The sequence below is a fragment of the Ascaphus truei genome, chromosome 13, assembly GCF_040206685.1.
Source record: "Ascaphus truei isolate aAscTru1 chromosome 13, aAscTru1.hap1, whole genome shotgun sequence".
NCBI classification, from domain to species: domain Eukaryota; kingdom Metazoa; phylum Chordata; class Amphibia; order Anura; family Ascaphidae; genus Ascaphus; species Ascaphus truei.
The window spans coordinates 21,629,209-21,653,191 of NC_134495.1; the positions used below are offsets into that span (position 1 = coordinate 21,629,209).

Genomic DNA, 23,983 nt, shown 5'->3' on the forward strand with positions numbered 1-23,983 from the left:
CGCTGTCACACGCACGTTCAGTCTGTAAAGTGCCCACCACATGCGTGTGTGATTGTGTCTCCACGGTGATGCTGGGACGCAGACTTCCTGTGGAAATTATATTGGCTGCCAAGTGACGTGACATCCCCCCCCACTATGCACAGACACACACACACACACACACGCTAGTACCGACACTGACAGACTGAGGGAGGTGTGTGTCTGTGTCAGTCACTGACAGAATGACGGAGCCCCCTCCCTGTGTGTGTGACACTGACAGACTGAGGGAGCCCCTCTCCGTGTGTGTGTGACACTGACAGACTGAGGGAGCCCCTCTCCGTGTGTGTGTGACACTGACAGACTGAGGGAGCCACTCTCCTGTGTGTGTGAAACTGACAGACTGAGGGAGCCCCTCTCCGTGTGTGTGTGACACTGACAGACTGAGGGAGCCCCCCTCCTGTGTGTGTGACACTGACAGACTGAGGGAGCCCCCCTCCTGTGTGTGTGTGACACTGACAGACTGAGGGAGCCCCCCTCCTGTGTGTGTGTGACACTGACAGACTGAGGGAGCCCCTCTCCTGTGTGTGTGACACTGGAAGACTGAGGGAGCCCCTCTCCTGTGTGTGTGACACTGGAAGACTGAGGGAGCCCCTCTCCTGTGTGTGTGTGTGACACTGACAGACTGAGGGAGCCCCGTGTGTGTCTGTGTGTGTGTGTGTGTGTGTGTGTGTGTGTGTGTGTGTGTGTGTGTGTGTGTGTGACACTGACAGACTGAGGGAGCCCCCCTCCGGTGTGTGACACTGACAGACTGAGGGAGCCCCTCTCTCTGTATAACCCCTCTCCTCTCTCCGCAGGTCCGTGAGATATTAGGCTGCTGCCAGTGTCCTTCCCAGTTCCCGATGATCAAAGTCTCGGAGGGGAAATATCAAGTTGGGGACACTAATACTCTGATCTTCGTGCGGGTAAGGGACTGTATCCTGTGAGAGAGCAGTAATACTCTGATCTCCGTGCGGGTAAGGGCATGTATCCTGTGAGAGAGCAGTAATACTCTGATCTCCGTGCGGGTAAGGGCCTGTATCCTGTGAGAGGGCAGTAATACTCTGATCTCCGTGCGGGTAAGGGCCTGTATCCTGTGAGAGAGCAGTAATACTCTGATCTCCGTGCGGGTAAGGGCCTGTATCCTGTGAGAGAGCAGTAATACTCTGATCTCCGTGCGGGTAAGGGGCTGTATCCTGTGAGAGAGCAGTAATACTCTGATCTCCGTGCGGGTAAGGGCCTGTATCCTGTGAGAGAGCAGTAATACTCTGATCTCCGTGCGGGTAAGGGGCTGTATCCTGTGAGAGAGCAGTAATACTCTGATCTCCGTGCGGGTAAGGGCCTGTATCCTGTGAGAGAGCAGTAATACTCTGATCTCCGTGCGGGTAAGGGGCTGTATCCTGTGAGAGAGCAGTAATACTCTGATCTCCGTGCGGGTAAGGGGCTGTATCCTGTGAGAGAGCAGTAATACTCTGATCTCCGTGCGGGTAAGGGGCATGTATTTTGTGAGAGAGCAGTAATACTCTGATCTCCGTGCGGGTAAGAGCATGTATCCTGTGAGAGAGCAGTAATACTCTAATCTCCGTGCGGGTAAGGGCCTGTATCCTGTGAGAGAGCAGTAATACTCTGATCTCCGTGCGGGTAAGGGGCTGTATCCTGTGAGAGAGCAGTAATACTCTGATCTCCGTGCGGGTAAGGGGCTGTATCCTGTGAGAGAGCAGTAATACTCTGATCTCCATGCGGGTAAGGGGCTGTATCCTGTGAGAGAGCAGTAATACTCTGATCTCCGTGCGGGTAAGGGGCTGTATCCTGTGAGAGAGCAGTAATACTCTTATCTCCGTGCGGGTAAGGGCCTGTATCCTGTGAGAGGGCAGTAATACTCTGATCTCCGTGCGGGTAAGGGCCTGTATCCTGTGAGAGAGCAGTAATACTCTGATCTCCGTGCGGGTAAGGGGCTGTATCCTGTGAGAGAGCAGTAATACTCTAATCTCCGTGCGGGTAAGGGCCTGTATCCTGTGAGAGGGCAGTAATACTCTGATCTCCGTGCGGGTAAGGGCCTGTATCCTGTGAGAGAGCAGTAATACTCTGATCTCCGTGCGGGTAAGGGGCATGTATTTTGTGAGAGAGCAGTAATACTCTGATCTCCGTGTGGGTAAGGGCCTGTATCCTGTGAGAGAGCAGTAATACTCTGATCTTCGTGCGGGTAAGGGCCTGTATCCTGTGAGAGAGCAGTAATACTCTAATCTCCGTGCGGGTAAGGGCATGTATCCTGTGAGAGAGCAGTAATACTCTGATCTCCGTGCGGGTAAGGGCCTGTATCCTGTGAGAGAGCAGTAATACTCTTATCTCCGTGCGGGTAAGGGCCTGTATCCTGTGAGAGGGCAGTAATACTCTGATCTCCGTGCGGGTAAGGGGCTGTATCCTGTGAGAGAGCAGTAATACTCTAATCTCCGTGCGGGTAAGGGCCTGTATCCTGTGAGAGAGCAGTAATACCCTGATCTCCGTGCGGGTAAGGGGCATGTATTTTGTGAGAGAGCAGTAATACTCTGATCTCCGTGTGGGTAAGGGCCTGTATCCTGTGAGAGAGCAGTAATACTCTGATCTTCGTGCGGGTAAGGGCCTGTATCCTGTGAGAGAGCAGTAATACTCTAATCTCCGTGCGGGTAAGGGCATGTATCCTGTGAGAGAGCAGTAATACTCTAATCTCCGTGCGGGTAAGGGCATGTATCCTGTGAGAGAGCAGTAATACTCTGATCTCCGTGCGGGTAAGGGCCTGTATCCTGTGAGAGAGCAGTAATACTCTGATCTCCGTGCGGGTAAGGGCCTGTATCCTGTGAGAGGGCAGTAATACTCTGATCTCCGTGCGGGTAAGGGCCTGTATCCTGTGAGAGAGCAGTAATACTCTGATCTCCGTGCGGGTAAGGGGCTGTATCCTGTGAGAGAGCAGTAATACTCTGATCTCCGTGCGGGTAAGGGCCTGTATCCTGTGAGAGAGCAGTAATACTCTGATCTCCGTGCGGGTAAGGGGCTGTATCCTGTGAGAGAGCAGTAATACTCTGATCTCCGTGCGGGTAAGGGGCTGTATCCTGTGAGAGAGCAGTAATACTCTGATCTCCGTGCGGGTAAGGGGCATGTATTTTGTGAGAGAGCAGTAATACTCTGATCTCCGTGCGGGTAAGAGCATGTATCCTGTGAGAGAGCAGTAATACTCTAATCTCCGTGCGGGTAAGGGCCTGTATCCTGTGAGAGAGCAGTAATACTCTGATCTCCGTGCGGGTAAGGGGCTGTATCCTGTGAGAGAGCAGTAATACTCTGATCTCCGTGCGGGTAAGGGGCTGTATCCTGTGAGAGAGCAGTAATACTCTGATCTCCATGCGGGTAAGGGGCTGTATCCTGTGAGAGAGCAGTAATACTCTGATCTCCGTGCGGGTAAGGGGCTGTATCCTGTGAGAGAGCAGTAATACTCTTATCTCCGTGCGGGTAAGGGCCTGTATCCTGTGAGAGGGCAGTAATACTCTGATCTCCGTGCGGGTAAGGGCCTGTATCCTGTGAGAGAGCAGTAATACTCTGATCTCCGTGCGGGTAAGGGGCTGTATCCTGTGAGAGAGCAGTAATACTCTAATCTCCGTGCGGGTAAGGGCCTGTATCCTGTGAGAGGGCAGTAATACTCTGATCTCCGTGCGGGTAAGGGCCTGTATCCTGTGAGAGAGCAGTAATACTCTGATCTCCGTGCGGGTAAGGGGCATGTATTTTGTGAGAGAGCAGTAATACTCTGATCTCCGTGTGGGTAAGGGCCTGTATCCTGTGAGAGAGCAGTAATACTCTGATCTTCGTGCGGGTAAGGGCCTGTATCCTGTGAGAGAGCAGTAATACTCTAATCTCCGTGCGGGTAAGGGCATGTATCCTGTGAGAGAGCAGTAATACTCTGATCTCCGTGCGGGTAAGGGCCTGTATCCTGTGAGAGAGCAGTAATACTCTTATCTCCGTGCGGGTAAGGGCCTGTATCCTGTGAGAGGGCAGTAATACTCTGATCTCCGTGCGGGTAAGGGCCTGTATCCTGTGAGAGAGCAGTAATACTCTGATCTCCGTGCGGGTAAGGGGCTGTATCCTGTGAGAGAGCAGTAATACTCTAATCTCCGTGCGGGTAAGGGCCTGTATCCTGTGAGAGAGCAGTAATACCCTGATCTCCGTGCGGGTAAGGGGCATGTATTTTGTGAGAGAGCAGTAATACTCTGATCTCCGTGTGGGTAAGGGCCTGTATCCTGTGAGAGAGCAGTAATACTCTGATCTTCGTGCGGGTAAGGGCCTGTATCCTGTGAGAGAGCAGTAATACTCTAATCTCCGTGCGGGTAAGGGCATGTATCCTGTGAGAGAGCAGTAATACTCTAATCTCCGTGCGGGTAAGGGCATGTATCCTGTGAGAGAGCAGTAATACTCTGATCTCCGTGCGGGTAAGGGCCTGTATCCTGTGAGAGAGCAGTAATACTCTGATATCCGTGCGGGTAAGGGGCTGTATCCTGTGAGAGAGCAGTAATACTCTGATCTCCGTGCGGGTAAGGGGCTGTATCCTGTGAGAGAGCAGTAATACTCTGATCGACGTGCGGGTAAGGGGCTGTATCCTGTGAGAGCAGTAATACTCTGATCTCCGTGTGGGTAAGGGGCTGTATCCTGTGAGAGAGCAGTAATACTCTGATCTCCGTGCGGGTAAGGGGCTGTATCCTGTGAGAGAGCAGTAATACTCTGATCGACGTGCGGGTAAGGGGCTGTATCCTGTGATAGCAGTAATACTCTGATCTCCGTGCGGGTAAGGGCCTGTATCCTGTGAGAGAGCAGTAATACTCTGATCTCCGTGCGGGTAAGGGGCTGTATCCTGTGAGAGAGCAGTAATACTCTGATCTCCGTGCGGGTAAGGGCCTGTATCCTGTGAGAGAGCAGTAATACTCTGATCTCCGTGCGGGTAAGGGGCATGTATTTTGTGAGAGAGCAGTAATACTCTGATCTCCGTGCGGGTAAGGGCCTGTATCCTGTGAGAGAGCAGTAATACTCTGATCTCCGTGCGGGTAAGGGCCTGTATCCTGTGAGAGAGCAGTAATACTCTGATCTCCGTGCGGGTAAGGGCCTGTATCCTGTGAGAGAGCAGTAATAATCTGATCTCCGTGCGGGTAAGGGGCTGTATCCTGTGAGAGAGCAGTAATACTCTGATCAGGTTTAGAATGTCTTCAAATCACACACTGCAGCACAGCTCTGTGGCAATCACTGTAACAGCTGTATACTGTGTGTAATACAGGGAGAGGGACTTTAAAATAACAAACATTAGCCCTGATTACTTCCAGAGGGGCAATAGCGCATTAAAGAGAAATATACTATGCTATGCAGAGTGACCACCAGACTGATACACGCGCATTGACACACTGATACACGCGCATTGACACACTGATACACGCGCATTGACCCACTGATACAGACACTGATACACGCGCATTAACACACTGATACACGCGCATTGACACAGTGATACACGTGCATTGCCACACTGATACACGCGCATTAACACACTGATACACGCGCATTAACACACTGATACACGCGCATTGACACACTGATACACGCGCATTGACCCACTGATACAGACACTGATACACGCGCATTAACACACTGATACACGCGCATTGACACAGTGATACACGTGCATTGCCACACTGATACACGCGCATTAACACACTGATACACGCGCATTAACACACTGATACACGCGCATTGACACACTGATACACGCGCATTGACACACTGATACACGCGCATTGACCCACTGATACACGCGCATTGACACACTGATACAGACACTGATACACGCGCATTAACACACTGATACAGACACTGATACACGCGCATTAACACACTGATACACGCGCATTAACACACTGATACAGACACTGATACACGCGCATTAACACATTGATACATACACTGATACACACGCATTAACACACTGATACACACGCATTGACACACTGATATACGCGCATTGACACACTGATACAGACACTGATACACGCGCATTAACACACTGATACAGACACTGATACACACGCATTAACACACTGATACACACGCATTGACACACTGATATACGCGCATTGACACACTGATACCGACACTGATACACGCGCATTCACACACTGATACAGACACTGATACACGCGCATTAACACACTGATACAGACACTGATACACGCGCATTAACACACTGATACACACGCATACGCATTGACACACTGATATACACGCATACGCATTGACACACTGATATACACGCATACGCATTGAAACACAGATATACACGCATACGTATTGACACACTGATACACGCGCTTTGACACACTGATACACGCGCATTGACACACTGATACACGCGCATTGACACACTGATACACGCGCATTGACACACTGATACACGCGCATTGACACACTGATACACGCGCATTGACACACTGATACACGCGCATTGACACACTGATACACGCGCATTGACACACTGATACACGCGCATTGACACACTGATACACGCGCATTGACACACTGATACACGCGCATTGACACACTGATACACGCGCATTGACACACTGATACACGCGCATTGACACACTGATACACGCGCATTGACACACTGATACACGCGCTTTGACACACTGATACACACGCATTGACACACTGATACACACGCATTGACACACTGATACACACGCATTGACACACTGATACACACACATTGACACACAGATATACACGCGCATACGCATTGACACACTGATACAGACACATATATAGAGACAGATATATATCTATCTAACATTGAAACCCTGGGATTTCCTGGTGTTGCGGGTGTTGCGTTCCTGGACAGAGAGGCAGTTTGCCAGTCTCCCTGGCACAGAGAGGGTTAAGTCACGCACTGAGAAAGGGTTCCTGCAGTGCTTTGCTTTGCAGTGAAGGGGTTAACAGCCGAGCCCCCCCGCAGGGACCTTGGGAACGGAGACTTCCCGTGAGTAAGAAGATCTGGAACGCGAGACATTGCCTGTGTATTATTCAGCGGATCTGTCCCCGCCCGTGTGCTCCCCCTCTCCTCTCACTGCTCCCAGCAACACAGCACTCAAGGAGTTAATCACGGAAAGGGTACCCGTTAACCCTCTGCGGCACACCCCTCCCTAATCGCGGCGCATTTCCCCGGTGTCCCGCAGGTACTGCGCAGTCATGTGATGGTGCGTGTTGGGGGAGGCTGGGACACACTGGAGCATTACCTGGACAAGCACGACCCCTGCAGGTGCCAGTCTGTCTGTGAGTATCCCCGGGGTGTGCACCCCGTCCCCGAGCCTTTCTGCACAGCACCGGGCCGCATATAACACGCCGCTCTGCGTATTAGTCACGCCGCTCTGCATATAACACGCCGCTCTGCGTATTAGTCACGCCGCTCTGCATATAACACGCCGCTCTGCGTATTAGTCATGCTGCTCTGCATATAACACGCCGCTCTGCGTATTAGTCACGCTGCTCTGCATGTTACACACACCCCTCTCCATATTAGTCACGCTGCTCTGCATGTTACACACACACCTCTCCATATTACAGTCACGTCGCTCTGTATATTACACACACCACTCTGCATATTAGTCATGCCGCTCTGCATATAACACGCCGCGCTGCATATTAGTCATGCTGCTCTGTATATTACACACCCCTCTCCATATTACAGTCACGCTGCTCTGCATGTTACACACACCCCGCTCCATATTACAGTCACGTCGCTCTGTATATTACACACCCCTCTCCATATTACAGTCACGCTGCTCTGCATGTTACACACACACCTCTCCATATTACAGTCACGTCGCTCTGTATATTACACACACCACTCTGCATATTAGTCACGCCGCCCTGCCTGACACACACACTGCCCTGTATTTGAGGCTACTCCCTGAATCTCGTCCCCTATGCAGCCCATCGCGTTCCGACATCCAGGCCGGTGACCTTCTCCCCCCAGCGGGGGTCCAGCCTCGCCCCTCCTCGCACCGCCAGCCCTGCCCGGGGACGCTGGTCCGAGGGGTCCCCCAGGAACGTGATGCAGCCAGACGCTTCCCCCCAGCGGGGTCCCCCCTCGCGCGCCTCCCCAGGGCCCGTCACACCCCGGAACAGCGCTCCCACTAGCATCAGGACCGTCTTACCGAGAGAGCGTCCAGACAAACGCAACATCAACTCATTCAGGTGCGTGGGGCACCGCGGTAACCTTCCTCCAGCAGTGCCCTGTATCATGTCACACTGGCTCCTGTCAGGGAGATCTCGTCACCTCACTTTGACCCGCTGTGGGGTGAGGGGAATGAGAAAACATTTTTATTTCAGTTATAAATATCAGTTAGTTTGCTAGTATCAACTCTCTCTCATTCTCTGCCCCTCTCTCTCTCTCTCTCATTCTCTGCCCCCCTCTCTCTCTCTCTCTCTCTCTCTCATTCTCTGCCCCCCTCTCTCATTCGCTGCCCCCCTCTCTCATTTTCTGCCCCCCCCTCTCTCTCTCATTCTCTGCCCCCTCTCTCTCATTCTCTGCCCCCCCTCTCTCATTCTCTGCCCCCCTCTCTCTCATTCTCTGCCCCCTCTCTCTCTCTCTCATTTTCTGCCCCCCTCTCTCTCTCTCATTCTCTGCCCCCTCTCTCTCATTCTCTGCCCCCCCTCTCTCTCTCATTCTCTGCCCCCCTCTCTCTCATTCTCTGCCCCCTCTCTCTCTCTCTCATTCTCTGCCCCCGCTCTCTCTCTCATTTTCTGCCCCCCTCTCTCTCTCATTCTTTGCCCCCCCTCTCTCTCATTCTTTGCCCCCTCTCTCTCTCATTCTTTGCCCCCCCCTCTCTCTCATCCTCTGCCCTCCCCTCTCTCATCCTCTGCCCTCCCCTCTCTCATCCTCTGCCCTCCCCTCTCTCCCATCCTCTGCCCTCCCCCTCTCTCCCATCCTCTGCCCTCCCCCTCTCTCCCATCCTCTGCCCTCCCCCTCTCTCCCATCCTGCCCTCCCCCTTTCCCATCCTGCCCTCCCCCTCTCCCATCCTGCCCTCCCCCTCTCTCCCATCCTCTGCCCTCCCCCTCTCTCCCATCCTCTGCCCTTCCCCTCTCTCCCATCCTCTGCCCTTCCCCTCTCTCCCATCCTCTGCCCTCCCCCTCTCTCCCATCCTCTGCCCTCCCCCTCTCTCCCATCCTCTGCCCTCCCCCTCTCTCCCATCCTCTGCCCTCCCCCTCTCTCCCATCCTCTGCCCTCCCCCTCTCTCCCATCCTCTGCCCTCCCCCTCTCTCCCATCCTCTGCCCTCCCCCTCTCTCCCATCCTCTGCCCTCCCCCTCTCTCCCATCCTCTGCCCTCCCCCTCTCTCCCATCCTCTGCCCTCCCCCTCTCTCATCCTCTGCCCTCCCCCTCTCTCTCATCTTCTGCCCTCCCCCTCTCTCTCATCCTCTGCCCTCCCCCTCTCTCTCATCTTCTGCCCTCCCCCTCTCTCTCATCCTCTGCCCTCCCCCTCTCTCTCATCCTCTGCCCTCCCCCTCTCTCTCATCCTCTGCCCTCCCCCTCTCTCTCATCCTCTGCCCTCCCCCTCTCTCTCATCCTCTGCCCTCCCCCTCTCTCTCATCCTCTGCCCTCCCCTCTCTCATCCTCTGCCCTCCCCCCCTCTCTCATCCTCTGCCCTCCCCCTCTCTCTCATCCTCTGCCCTCCCCCTCTCTCATCCTCTGCCCTCCCCCTCTCTGTCATCCTCTGCCCTCCCCCTCTCTCATCCTCTGCCCTCCCCCTCTCTCTCGTCCTCTGCCCTCCCCCTCTCTCACGTCCTCTGCCCTCCCCCTCTCTCTCGTCCTCTGCCCTCCCCCTCTCTCTCGTCCTCTGCCCTCCCCCTCTCTCTCGTCCTCTGCCCTCCCCCTCTCTCTCGTCCTCTGCCCTCCCCCTCTCTCTCGTCCTCTGCCCTCCCCCTCTCTCTCGTCCTCTGCCCTCCCCCTCTCTCCCGTCCTCTGCCCTCCCCCTCTCTCCCGTCCTCTGCCCTCCCCCTCTCTTCCGTCCTTTGCCCTCCCCCTCTCTCCCATCCTCTGCCCTCCCCCTCTCTCATCCTCTACCCTCCCCCTCTCTCATCCTCTACCCTCCCCCTCTCTCTCATCCTCTGCCCCCTCTCTCTCATCCCCTGCCCCCCCTCTCTCTCATCCCCTGCCCCCTCTCTCTCATCCTCTGCCCCCCCTCTCTCTCATCCTCTGCCCCCCTCTCTCTCATCCTCTGCCCCTCTCTCTCATCCTCTGCCCCCCCCTCTCTCTCTCTACACCTCTCTCTCTACACCTCTCTCTCTCTACACCTCTCTCTCTCTACACCTCTCTCTCTCTACACCTCTCTCTCTCTCTACACCTCTCTCTCTCTCTCTACACCTCTCTCTCTCATATTCTTTGTCCTTCCCCCTCTCCAACCTCACAGGTCTCTTCTTCACTTGTACAGAGCTTTCCAAAGCTCTTGCTCAGGTTTCGGCTGTAAGAACAGAAGGGCCACCTGGTGGTATATTTGGGAATTATTCTTGTAGGCAAAGATTATAAATCTTAATTACATAGGAGAGGTATATACAGGGATGAGACGGGAATTTCTAACCCATAACGGCAGAAACAATAGATATCTTTCAGAAAATGCTTACACATCTTATTAGAAGGGAAAGGTATATAGGAATATATACCCAATAAGTTACGTAGAGAAAGGATGTTGATCCAGGGAGAAATCCAATTGGAAGGAAATTATGTTTCCCCTTATGAGACCAAATTGGCAAATGTCACTGGGGTTCTGTTGTGCACCTTCCTCTAGACCAGTGTTTCCCCATCTCCAGTCCTCGGGGAACCCCAACAGGTCCGGTCGGTCTTAAGGATATCCATGCTCCAGCACAGGTGGCTCAGTCAAAATGACTGAGCCGCTGATTGACTGAGCCACCTGTGCTGGAGCAGGGATATCCTTAAGACCTGACCTGTTGGGGTTCCCTGAGGACTGGAGTTGGGAAACACTGATCTAGATCATTATAAAATAGAGGAATATTGAGGTGGAGTCCCTCAATTAACTAGTGCTACAGAGCATTTAACCCACTTGTAAAAATAAATTACTGCATCCGGATCACATGTTGTAATGAATAGCTGTGTGGAGCTATGTAGATTAACCCCTAGTTGGACACGGTCTGGCGAGGATAAGGAGGGTTGTCTGGGGGAAGTCCTGAGACCCACCCAGACCCTTAACATAAATCCTGCAACTATATGAGCCAGTGAACCTGGGGAAGCTCCCACGCAAGTAGTAATCATAAAGTACTCGCATAAGTCCATATCCATCCGGGTCTGTGTGCTCCTTGCTGTGTGCAGAGACAAGACGAAATCACCCTTGCCGAGGGGGGAGGTGAATCAGCGGGCACAACTGTGCAGAAAAAAGTTGAGAAAGCCCACACTGGGTGAAACGCGTTAGAGGCGCAGGGGTCTGTTCCCCCTCCTCTTGGTTTTTAATCCATGCTTAAATAAAGAATTTTTACAGCCCAGTCCAGCCTTTGCAACTTTTTTCTGCACAGTTGTGCCCGCTGATTCACCTCCCCCCTCGGCAAGGGTGATTTCGTCTTAGATCATTATAAATACAAATATAGGATGAGTAATCTTTGCAGACTCATTTTAACATATGGTGAACTTGCAAATTTTGGCAACTTTCCCTTTACGCTCTGCTCGACCCCCCCCCCACCCCACCCCTCCTTACTCATTTATTTCTCATCGCTCCCTCACTCAATTCTGTCTCATACCTCATCTTTCTCTCATCTCGCACTCCAAGCTGCCATATATATATATATATAAACATTAAAAAATTACTTTTTTCCTTTTAATATGTGCATGAATACAACACACAATAAGTCATTAGCTAAGTTGTTGATCGATCCGTTCTCCTGTGATTGATTGGCGAAGATTCGGCTCGGGGTGGGGGGTGGGTGGTAAGATCATGTGACCAGTCAGTCACTCGATACAATTGGTGCACTGCTAGAGAGAGGGCAGGGCTCAAAAAGGGGAGTGCCAGAGCTTGTTTTAGAAGAGGAAGGGAATGTGACTTTGTAAATGGTTGCTGTAGAAACAAAATGCTTGTTAAATTAGAATACATTAAAAAAAAGTAATTCGGAGTTGTTTTAAAAAAAAAAAAAATTCTATAAGTATTTTCTCATAGTACAGAACTGATTTTTGTTTTTTAAAACACACGTAGGATATTGCTTGGTCTGCAGCTTTAAGGGCTCTGATCACTCCTCTCTTTCACTCACTGATCACTCATCTTTCTCTCCATCATCTCAATCTCACACTTTTACATCCCCCCCCCCCTTGAGGGGGTGCAACGCAGGGAATAACCTCCCACGAGTGGCAAAACAGGACCCCTGTGGATCTTCTTGAAGCCACATGGGGAAGGCGCCCAGCTCTCTAGCTCCTCAGATGATAGATGCTGCCCCCACCCCCCTTTCTCTCTCAATTCCTTTCATCTCCGCTCTCTGAGCGCACTCACTCTCTCCTCATCTCTCTCAGGCCCCCCCGCTCCCGCCGTTACTCCGGTGACAGCGACTCCTCTGCCTCCTCCGTTCAGAGTGCTCCAGCCTGCAGAAAATCGGGCGAGACGGTGAGACCCGGACCCCGTGCTTCTGTCACCCGCAGCCAGTCCCAGGACCGGGGACCAGCCCCCCGCCGGGCACCGGTCCCTCAGCCTCCCCCGTCTGACCGTGGCAGAGTACAGGGACCTTCTGCGGCTGCTCCTACCTCCCGAAGGGCCCGAAGCCAGGGACCCCCCAGTAACAAGAACACCGTGCTGCTCATCACCCGGGGCAAAGACGGGCAGCACTCATTGGTCCCCCCTGCCACGTCCAAGCCCCCCAACCCTCGCACCCACACAGAGCCCTCCCGAAGCAGAACGCGCAGGCATCTGGGGTTCACACCGGAGCCGCTGGATGCATGTCAGGAGAAGCAGATTTACCGCAGCCTGGAGAGGGAGTTCTTGGAGAACTCTCGACTCCTGGGGACCGCCGAGCCGCCGGGGGTGGCACCGGCGGTCGGCATGCTGCTGAGCCCCCCTCCCTGTGAGCAGGTGGCTGTAGATTCCGCCTACTGCTCCTCCAGCTCTTCCTCCTCCTCCCTCAACTTTTACATCACCGGGGGGATAGGAGGTAGGGAGCAGGGGGTAATCCCTTCCCGGGAGGGGCAAGAGGGGACCTCCATGACTCTCCCTGCAGCCGCATGGAGAAGGCTCCCGGCTCTCTCCAGCTCCTCGGACGATAGCTCCTGCCCACCAGCTCCCGGTGACCTGCAGGATGAGGCGGACAAGGACGAGCCGTGTGCTCTATTGTCGTCCCCCGATCTGGGGGGAGAGGACGACCCTGCTGTGGAGGTGACCTTAAGACCCAAGAAGCCCTTCAAACGCCCAGATCGGGTCCCCTCCATCTACAAACTGAAGCTGCGCCCCAAAATCCGGCCTCGAGCGGACACTCAGCCGGACAAGTTACCCACCCGCATCCCCACCCCCCTCAGCTGCAGATCCGGGGGTTCCCCCCCTAGAACAGCCCCCAGCAGGCGCTCCTGGAGGGCCCTGCAAGCAGTCTTCTTCCCCGATTTGGGAGGAGGGCAAGGGGAGCACCCTCGTGGGTGAGGCAGGTTTTGGGGTGCTGTTAAGGGGGGACTCCCTATTACTAACACTACGTTTCTTCTCTCGGACGATAAGCACCTTGGCTCCATATCACAGCCAGATGGCACGAGTTTCTGGCTAACTGGTTACTCATTATCACTGTACAGTGCAGCATGTTAGTTTTCAGGAGTGCGAAGGTATACTCTGCCTCACTATACAGTGCAGAAGGTTCAATGTTTCCATTGAGGTACCAACCAATGAAATAGTCACTGGATTTCCCCAAAACATGAATTAAGCCAGGATCTATATTCCCACCTTAATTTCTCCTGGAAGTTGGGCTAATGGAGGCGTTAGTATAACAGCCGAGATAGCATCGGCAGAGGAATTCATTGTTCAAATGAGAACATGCGGATGACTAAATTGTCGTTCTGATTTGATTTATTGAGAAGGCGGCCTATTACACTGGTTACCTGCATCATTTTTATGTTCGTTTGCCAAGTGGGACTGCCCCATCCCTGGGCAGCGAGTAATCCACAGCCGGCCTATGCAGCTAGTCTTGTTAACGACATCTCCTCCCTGATGAAGGCCCAAGTCGTGCATCGCAACGTCGGCAGCTTTTCCGCTACACAAAACACTCCGATTCTCTGGTAATATTGCTTTATTGTTAAATGCAGTACAAATAATCTTAATGCAGCGAGTCAACTGCAGGCAGTGCAAGGAGGGGGAGTCCCTGCCCCAAAGAGCTTACAATCTATACGGAGGCCGTAGGATTACATGGGAGCGGTTTAGGATTGGTGGTGTAAGGGGCTTGTTTGTGAGTTGATTATATGGCACTTGACATTATCATAGTGTTTTGCATAAAGTGTATCCCGTGATCATCACTATGAGGACGATATATGGGACAGTAGGAGTTATATGGAGAGATCAGATAGAGTAATGAGAGGGATGGCGCTGGCCATTAATCTAGAAACCTTGCGGCCCAGTGACTTTCATTGGTATGTTACCGGATAAACCAGTTATTGACAGGTAACCCTTCTCCTGTAGTATCTTCTAGCTATGGCTGTGCTTCTCATTGCATGTGACTACCCTTGGCCATAATGTCAATGAACCAGAGTATAATCTCTCCTAAATATCTCTATGTTTGGGGGTGTAACAAATGCCCCCCCCCCCGAGGCCTCGGCTGCTGGGGAAACTCCACCTCCCCAGCGCTTCCCCTGATTAAGCTAACGACCGGGATCCCCCACACTGCGAGTAACTTCCTAAACGAAGGATAGGGTTTACTGTACGTGTGCGTGTACACGAGTGGTGGTTATTCATGAAACTATGACCGTGCAGAGCGGAGCTCTCTTGGCTTCAATGAGACTTTCCGTGTAATCGTGCCCCGGTCGGCACTATTGCCGTTAAATGAATACACACACACCCGTGAGTCTGGATGTGTTTATGCATGTGTGAACGAGTCAGTAGGCGTGTATTATGTATGTGTATACACATACCTGTATCATAGGTATACATTGGAATTTTGCTGCTGATTAAATCCTCTTGAAAATCCCACTGTTATTTGAAGTCGTGTGTGTGTCACTGACAGACTGAGGGAGCGTGTGCGTGTCACTGACAGACTGAGTGAGCGTGTGCGTGTCACTGACAGACTGAGGGGGCGTGCGTGTGTGTGTGCGTGTCACTGACAGACTGAGGGAGCGTGCGTGTGTCACTGACAGACTGAGGGAGCGTGTGCGTGTCACTGACAGACTGAGGGAGCGTGTGCGTGTCACTGACAGACTGAGGGAGCGTGTGCGTGTCACTGACAGACTGAGGGGGCGTGCGCGAGTCACTGACAGACTGAGGGAGCGTGTGCGTGTCACTGACAGACTGAGGGAGCGTGTGCGTGTCACTGACAGACTGAGGGAGCGTGCGTGTGTGTGTGTGCGTGTCACTGACAGACTGAGGGAGCGTGTGCGTGTCACTGACAGACTGAGGGAGCGTGTGCGTGTCACTGACAGACTGAGGGAGCGTGCGTGAGTCACTGACAGACTGAGGGAGCGTGCGTGAGTCACTGACAGACTGAGGGAGCGTGCGTGTGTGTGTGCGCGTGTCACTGACACTGAGGGAGCGTGTGTGTGCGTGTGTCACTGACACTGAGGAAGCGTGTGTGCGTGTCACTGACAGACTGAGGGAGCGTGCGTTTGTGTGTGCGCGTGTCACTGACACTGAAGGAGCGTGTGTGTGTGTGCGCGTGTCACTGACACTGAGGGAGCGTGTGTGTGTGTGCGCGTGTCACTGACACTGAGGGAGCGTGTGTGCGCGTGTTACTGATAGACTCAGGGAGCGTGTGCGTGTCACTGACAAAAGGAAAAAAGCAGCGCTAAACACTAACCTAATATAAATGAGTTCATTACAAATACACAGTGATAACAAACTTAACAGAGGAAGGTTATGTGTCCAATATAGATATACTTAGGTTTAGCAGCCAGAGTCCAGGAGAGAGTTTCACGTCCCTCCAAATGTGAGCAAAGAAGAAATGATGTCCTCAGGCGCGGTGTCAAGTATATTCCTTTTAGTCCAAAATAAAAATAAGAGAAGATAGCAATGTATCAACACCGGTTAATTAACCCTTAAAGTTCATACATTTGAATTCATGCACTTACAATTCTGCATAGCTAGTGTTGTAATTGTTTTCCTATCCGGGGTGTCAGAGGTTAATCTAGACGGGCTGGGTCTACAATACATATAGAGTTGCAATGGAAATAGAAGAGAGAAAAGATCAGGCACAATACATTTATTACATAAGACTGGATTAAGAACAATATTACACTTACAGCCAGTATAATCACACACAGCGTTTTGGGACAGCTTCCCAGCGTGTGGTAGTAACTCTTTGCTTTGATGCTAATGTTGCTCACATATTGTAGAGTCCACAGTCCCCTTCCGCTGTGTGTCCGCTGCGCCCGTCACCTCCGATTTCCTTGAGGGGGGACACTGCACCTCTCTTACTCCCCCTGTACCTTGTGCACGGTCAGGGGTGCCGGGAGGAGATATTACAGCAGCAGTGTCTCACTCACACTCGTATTCGCATACAAGTAACTGCAGGGCCAGCAGCCAATCGCTTCAGCAGAGGGGAATCCTCGCCACATGTCACACGTTGTAGGGAGCTATGGTGGCTCACCAAGTCCAAAAATCTAACATGTTTCGCCAATGCTTCATCAGAGATACTTCTTCACTACAACGTGTGACATGTGGCGAGGATTCCCCTCTGCTGAAGCGATTGGCTGCTGGCCCTGCAGTTACTTGTATGCGAATACGAGTGTGAGTGAGACACTGCTGCTGTAATATCTCCTCCCGGCACCCCTGACCGTGCACAAGGTACAGGGGGAGTAAGAGAGATGCAGTGTCCCCCCTCAAGGAAATCGGAGGTGACGGGCGCAGCGGACACACAGCGGAAGGGGACTGTGGACTCTACAATATGTGAGCAACATTAGCATCAAAGCAAAGAGTTACTACCACACGCTGGGAAGCTGTCCCAAAACGCTGTGTGTGATTATACTGGCTGCAAGTGTAATATTGTTCTTAATCCAGTCTTATGTAATAAATGTATTGTGCCTGATCTTTTCTCTCTTCTATTTCCATTGCAACTCTATATGTATGGGAGACCCAGCCCGTCTAGATTAACCTCTGATACTTTGGACTAAAACGAATATACTTGAGACAATGCGCTGGAGGACACTTTTCTTCATCTCACTGATAGACTGAGGGAGCGTGTGCGCGTGTCACGGACAGTCAGGGAGTGTGCATGTATGTGACATGGACAGGCTGAGGTGTGTAGGTGTGTCACACAGGGAACCCCTCCTGTGTTTTGTGTGCGACACTGACGGCATGTGTGTGCGCGACACTGACACACTGAGGGGATGTGTGCGCGACACTGACACACTGAGGGCATGCGTGTGCGCGACACTGACACACTGAGGGTATGCGTGTGCGCGACACTGACACACTGAGGGCATACGTGTGCGCGACACTGACACACTGAGGGCATGCGTGTGCGCGACACTGACACACTGAGGGCATGCGTGTGCGCCACTAACACACTGAGGGCATGCGTGTGCGCGACACTGACAAGGAGCTGTGTGTGTGTCTGACAGAGACTGCGAACCCCTTTTCCTGTGCGTGACTCATATTGCTCACATGACAGTGCACCGCTCCCTGTGCAGCGCCCCCTGCAGACAGATGCTGGGACTCGTGCTGCTGGTCTTGGCTGTGGTGCTGATGAGAAGCTGCTTGAATAGCAGCAGAATGTGCCAGTTGCTCCGAGCCGAGCACTCCAGGTAGCCACACTTCCAGCTCTTCTTCACCAGCACGGACAGGGCATGGCGCGGGGCAAAGCGGTGCTTCTGCTGGTCTCTCTTGTTGCCCACCACCACGATTAGCGGGGGCTTACTGGTGCTGGGGAGACAAAAGCAGGTCACGCAAGGCTAGGAGTGTATCTGGGCCGGGAAAGGACTGGGGCAATTTATATTATACCTCTGCCAACCTCCCTCCCCCCAAATGAGGCAACCCTATAATTATTGGATCTAAAAACGTCTACATTTGGCCATTATGGGAAGCACATCTTTTCACCACTTTATGGACAGCAAGTCTAGATCCTTCTGGATTTCACTCTGGAAGTCCACAGGAGATTACCCGGGCATCCCGGGCACAGAAGTGGTAATGGCACTCAGGCTATTCAATGTTGGAAATTAGGTGCGGTATACAATTCTGAGAGTTTCTTTAAAAGATTACTAAAGGATACACACGCAATCGTTAAAAAAACCTGACCTGTTGGGGGTGGGGGGATTAAAGGATTCTGCGGTTCTGAAAAGGTTGGATAGCGCTAGACAAGGAGAAGCCTGAAGCTACTGCTGACCCCTCAGGCTTTGGGCTCTGGTGGAACCCGTCTGACCTCTCCAGGATTTGCTGCCTCAGCTGCTTCACGTGGTGGAAACTCTCTGGGCTGCAGATGTCAAAGACAAGGATGAAAACCCGGCTGTTCCTGAGCCCCCGGAACCGTGGATCCAACCACTCCTGAGAGAGAGGGGGAGAGAGAGAGAGAGAGGGGGAGAAAGAGAGAGATATAAGGTGGGGGAGAGAGAGAGATATAAGGTGGGAGAGAGAGAGAGATAGAAGGTGGCAGAGAGAGAGATAGAAGGTGGGAGAGAGAGAGAGATAGAAGGGGGGGGAGAGAGATAGAAGGGGGGAGAGAGAGAGAGATAGAAGGGGGGAGAGATAGATAGAGGGGAGAGAGATAGATAGAGAGGAGAGAGAGATAGAAGGAGAGAGAGGATAGAGAGAGAAGGAGCGAGAGAGTGCGCAGAGGGGGAAGAGAGAGAGAGTTAGTGAGAGGAGACCGGAGACATTAATCATTAAGCCTTTGTGGAACGAATATCTCCCCTCTTCAGTCCCGGCCTGTCTTACAGTATGGACCCAGGGGGCTTTTCTCATTCATACCTTATCCTGCCTTGTTCACAACCTTCTAGGTGCCCAACTCCAGTCTTCAAGCCCCCCCCCCCCCCAACAGGTCAGGTTTTCAGGATATCCCTGCTTCAGCAAAGGTGGCTCAATCAGAGGCTCAGTCTTCTCTGAAGCTGAGATATCGTGAAAGCCTGACCTGTTGGGGGGGCTTGAAGACTGGCGTTGAGCACCCCTGTTCTAGAGAATTAGTGATGGAGACCCGGAAGAAGTTGCCTCTGGCAGTGATCACACGACTCAAGCATCTCGCTTTTGATCCGTATCGGAATTTGATACATCTCGTAACAACGTGTCCCCTCCTAGTTAGCCTCCCCCCAACTAAACAATCTGATGCCCGCTAGGATTAAAAAAATATATATACAATAACGTCGTCATTGCAATCACATGGTTGCGACGTGCCGGGGGGGCTTGTGTCGCTGCCCCATCCCGCACTCAAGGGGTTAATACATTAATGCTAAGAGACACAGAGCACCTATATACTAAGGCAACGTTGGAACAGAAAAACATTTCACTTACTGTGTCAATTGTTGTTGCACAGCTGCTTAAAAAATGTTTTTCCCTGATAATTGCAGTAGCAGCGCACAATTTAGTGCATCTCGTTACAACCTCTTTGTCATGTAACGCCCCCGAACACAAGCTGATGCACATGGAGCAAAAACCGGAGCAAGGGCCTTGCTGCATTGACGCAGAGACTCAAGATGTCAAATGATGCGTTCTGCATTCGTTTACAAAATACACCTACCACCCTCGCCTCCTCCTTTGCAGTAACTCTCCTCACTCAAGGGTTGGTCTTTTTAGGAATTTGGGGAGGTGAAAAAAATAAAATAAAAAATAAAAGCTGTAAACCCTCCTGAGCCAGAGCAGACGGCCACGCATTGCGGACTAGTGCGTTCCAGGCGCCTCGGGGGCTGAAGGGGTTAATATGCCCAGTGTGAATTGCCAACCCGTATCTATCAATGGACTCGGCCATAAAGAACGACATAGTTGCATAGTATAGGCAGTTGAAACAAAGACATCTCTCCCCCCCCACCATGCCTCCCAACCGATGTTAAAATGTAGTCGGCTAAGATACTCCTGTACTCCTATATTTGTATTTAGATTTATCCAGAGAAAGCCAAATGAAAAACCCCAGTGAAAGATTTGCCAATTATGTCTTGTAAGGGGACAAACAAATTAATTCCCGACACCAGCAATGGGAATTCAATTTCTCCATGGATCAACATCCGTCCTATGTTTCACTTAAGTGTATTCCTGTATACCTTTCCAAAAAGATGTCTAACCTTTTCTTCAAAATATCGATTGTATCGTTCATCACAGTCTCCATCGGTCGAAACTCTCTGTCATTTGTACTGTCTCTAGAATGCAAAGTTCCCTAAAAAGTCCTTGTAATGATGGTGCATATCGGTATCCCCCTCTCCGACACCTTTTATCTAATGCAGCGTTTCCCAACTCCAGACCTCAGGGAACCCCAACAGGTCCGGTCTTAAGGATATCCCTGCTCCAGCACAGGTGGGTCAATCAGCAGCTCAGTTATTTTGACTGAGCCACCTGTGCCGGAGCAGGGATATCCTTAAGACCTGGCCTCTTAGGGTTCCCTGAGGACTCCACGGAGTTGGGAAACACTGCTCTAATGTAAACATGGATGGCTTTTTCTCATAGTAAAACCTTCCATCCCCCTTTATTAAGTTGGTGGCCTTTCGCTACACTTTTTCCAGTTTACCAATATATTTTTTTATGGCGCAGGTGCCCCTGCCTGACATTGAGCACTATCGCTAAGCATGCTGCCTGCAAGCACTCCTAAATGTTTCTCCATCAAGGATTGACCTCATTTTGGCCCATTTAATTTGTAGGTGGCATGATTATTTTTGTTTACAACACGCATAACCTTACTGTATTAAACTACACCTGCCCAAACTTCCAGTTTATCAAAGTCCTTCTGTAGAGAATTGACATCTTGCATAACTGCATATTGCATAATTTAGGGTCATCAGCGAAGATGGTCTGTGCTCTCTATGCAAACCTGAAGGGAAATTAATACACAAGTTTAATGGCAGGGGTTCTTCTAGCAATGCTTTCAAGATACCCATTTACGTTCTATATTTTTTCCTGCAAAAAAGTAAATCTCAAATGTATTTCTGGTAGAATCTTCCGTAGTTGACTAAAATCTGCCTTTCTAAAATCAAGTCTTTGTTGATCCCATATAATACCGTTTGCTATGATCACGGAATCCCAAATGTTGACGCAAATATTTGCTATTACTTCTACATTGTTTAGTATTACTAGATCCAGTAATGCTCATTTCCTAGCTGGTGCTTCAAGAATATGGGTCATGTCATTGTCTTTCAGCACACCAAAAACCTGTTTCCTTTAGCTGTACTGCTAATCTCATTGCTCCAGTTGATGTCTGGATTATTAAAATCAGCCATAATTAAAACCTGACCTAGTTTTGCTGCTTTTCCCCCCATTTCCAAAAGTAGTTTGGCTACCTCAATCTCACAAATATTTGGGGGTTTAGAGCAGAACCCTACCAACATTTGTTTGAAGTTTTACCTACACTCCACATCTCTATCCACACACGGTCTCTACGTGTTCACCAAACGATTCATAACCATTTCCCCTTATAAAGAAGTTTAAAATATGGTTCTACAATATACTCCGCAAGCTCTTCTGTTTGCCCAGAAAAGAAAATAGCCCTCTAAATGTTTCACTAATGTCGATCATAAATGATTGCTTCCTTCTGGCTATTATTTCAAGCTTCCCCATTTGATCTGCCAGGCTTCTTGCATTAGCAATAATACACTTAAGATAACCATCGTACAGACTGGTAACCTTATCTGCTCCTGCCTTTCTCCTCCCATGGACTTTAGTCTTTATAGGTTTTGTAATTGTAACAAGTGATACGTAACCAATTAATTCTCTAATCCAACTACCTTGTTTCAACTGCTGCTGGGTTTAACTCCACACTTAAGTCAACTGCACTGCCCCAAACAGAGATAGCAGATCAAACAATGCTAACAAGCTCGTGTTGGTGAGGCCCAGTAGGTGTCACTCCCTCCCCTGGATGTCTCACCTGCCCCGCAGTGCCTGGGTACCTGGACAGGTTGGGCAGATCCAGGATTAGCAGCTCATACATCCTTTCGCTGAGTACAGCAGCGGCTCGATGCAGCTCTCTGTGCTCCGTCGGGGCGTATTCCTCTCGGAACTCCTGAGCCACAAACTGCTGGATGATGGAGCTTTTGCCAACGCCCGGTGCCCCCAGCACTGCCACCTGCACTGTCTGCACCATGATCAGCAGCCACCAGGGAGCATGGTTTCCAGCGGAGGTCAGTCACGCTCTTACATGACAACAAGCAGCTATTATACACTCCATCCATGGGGCGCTCTTACAGAAGCATTGGCCACCCAAGGTGCACCCTCATTAAGAGACCTATAAGGGAATAAAGTGTATATAAATCTCGCACTTAAGTGATGAGACAAAACCCTGAAACGTCCATTAATTATTTGTAATGATCATAAAATAAATTAAAAAAAAAAAAGTATGACATACCAGGTGACCCTAAACTAGTGACAGATACCAGGTGACATTGGGATTGAAGGTGACCTTGTCATACAATAGAGATGGATACATGGTAGAATACAAAGTGACATAAGGACACCGAGTGACAATTACATACAAGGTGACCTTAGGACACAAGGTGACTAACTTGCAATGACATTAGCCCTGTCACTGTCCAAAGGGAGTGGAGATGTTTTGTAGAGTAGTGCCATGCAGGGCCCTGCTGGAAGCAGTGGGGTTAACATGCGAGTAACCCCACATGATACAATGTGACAATAGCATATAGTGTGACTGACATTGCACTGTAATATAAAGGGTGGCATTGTTCTACGCCATCATCCACATACAGGGTGACGGTGGCATTAAGGGACAAGGTGCCATCCTTAGAATACAGGGTAATATGATAAATGGCAATAGAATACAAGTGACAGCAGGATGCAGTGACATTGCTATACAAGGTCACATTACTTTGTAGGACATTATTCTGCGTGACAGTATACAGAAGAATACAGGTGCTAAATACAGGGGTCATTCAGCTCACATACAGGGTGATCGGATGCAGGTGCCATTGGTATATAAAGTCATATATGGGCGACTAGCATAAAGGTCACATCAGTATATAGGATGACAGAACATAGGCGACATTAGTAGAATGGGTCATATAAGTAAATGGGGTGTCAGGACAAGTAAGATAAAGATAAATAGTGAATATTGGTATATGGGGTGGCAGTTGACATCAATACACCGAGTCACTTCATTTGCCCTTCACACATTTCTCCTATTGGGGACGGGTCTGATCTCCCATCAGATCCCTTGGATCAGCAGAACCAATAAACCCCTCTCTCCTCCCCCCCTATAAATGGATATATTTACCCCTTCTGGCTCCTGGAGTCTTGCACCCGAGTCTGAAATCCAAGCATCCGACCTTCAGCACCACGGACAGCGGCAGCACATCTAGTCCTCTCCCCTTTCTCATCGGATAGCCCTCTCCTCCTTTACAACCCACCCTCCCCCTATCCCCTTGTTTCATTACTGACAAGGCCAGCAGGATTCGGAACACGTGCTGCTGAATACAAATGAGCACATCGCCCCTTCCCCTCCTTCAGAGGATTCTGCATCTGTCTCGTCATGTGTTAACAGCAACAATTCCTTCCACTGACACTAAATACACATGCACTTTACGGGCACAGAGAGGTCCTACCCTGCGGAGATTACACTATAGTCTACAGGAAGATACTATACAGTCACGTGTTTGTCAAATG

At 51.0% G+C, this 23,983-nt stretch overlaps 2 protein-coding genes across 5 annotated transcripts in view; one reads left to right on the top strand and one right to left on the bottom strand.

The window, feature by feature from the left end:
• The window catches only part of GAS2L1 (growth arrest specific 2 like 1), a 17,572-nt gene extending 2,354 nt beyond the window's left edge, over window positions 1-15,218 (top strand). The window contains exons 3-6 of the mRNA XM_075568853.1: window positions 834-941; window positions 7,251-7,347; window positions 8,007-8,271; window positions 12,583-15,218. Coding sequence (XP_075424968.1) covers window positions 834-941; window positions 7,251-7,347; window positions 8,007-8,271; window positions 12,583-13,693 — 1,581 coding nt within the window. The 3' untranslated portion in view covers window positions 13,694-15,218. The remainder of the gene's footprint in view (window positions 1-833; window positions 942-7,250; window positions 7,348-8,006; window positions 8,272-12,582) is intronic.
• RASL10A (RAS like family 10 member A) lies at window positions 14,310-23,709 on the bottom strand. Of its 4 annotated transcripts, none has more exons than XM_075568855.1 (5): window positions 23,595-23,709; window positions 22,236-22,592; window positions 18,600-18,721; window positions 17,846-18,103; window positions 14,310-16,217 (listed from the first exon to the last, which is right to left on the bottom strand). In XM_075568855.1, exons 2-5 carry the CDS (start codon window positions 22,449-22,451, stop codon window positions 16,154-16,156), a joined length of 660 nt encoding a protein of 219 aa, XP_075424970.1. In that variant the 5' UTR covers window positions 22,452-22,592; window positions 23,595-23,709; the 3' UTR covers window positions 14,310-16,153. The 4 variants fall into 4 exon arrangements, with proteins under 4 accessions (XP_075424970.1, XP_075424969.1, XP_075424972.1 ...); XM_075568854.1 differs by having other exon boundaries at window positions 18,564-18,721; XM_075568857.1 differs by lacking the exon at window positions 14,310-16,217 and having other exon boundaries at window positions 17,314-18,103.
• Between the last annotated feature and the right edge of the window lie 274 nt (window positions 23,710-23,983).

Excerpts from the sequence above, each read along its gene's own strand:
- RASL10A (XM_075568854.1), bottom strand. The coding sequence starts at position 22,451 with ATGGTGCAGACAGTGCAGGTGGCAGTGCTGGGGGCACCGGGCGTTGGC. Across the intron at positions 18,722-22,235 it reads ACCCAGGCACTGCGGGGCAG|GAGTGGTTGGATCCACGGTT; the intron begins GTGAGACATCCA and ends CCTCTCTCTCAG. Across the intron at positions 18,104-18,563 it reads CAGAGCCCAAAGCCTGAGGG|CACCAGTAAGCCCCCGCTAA; the intron begins GTCAGCAGTAGC and ends TTGTCTCCCCAG.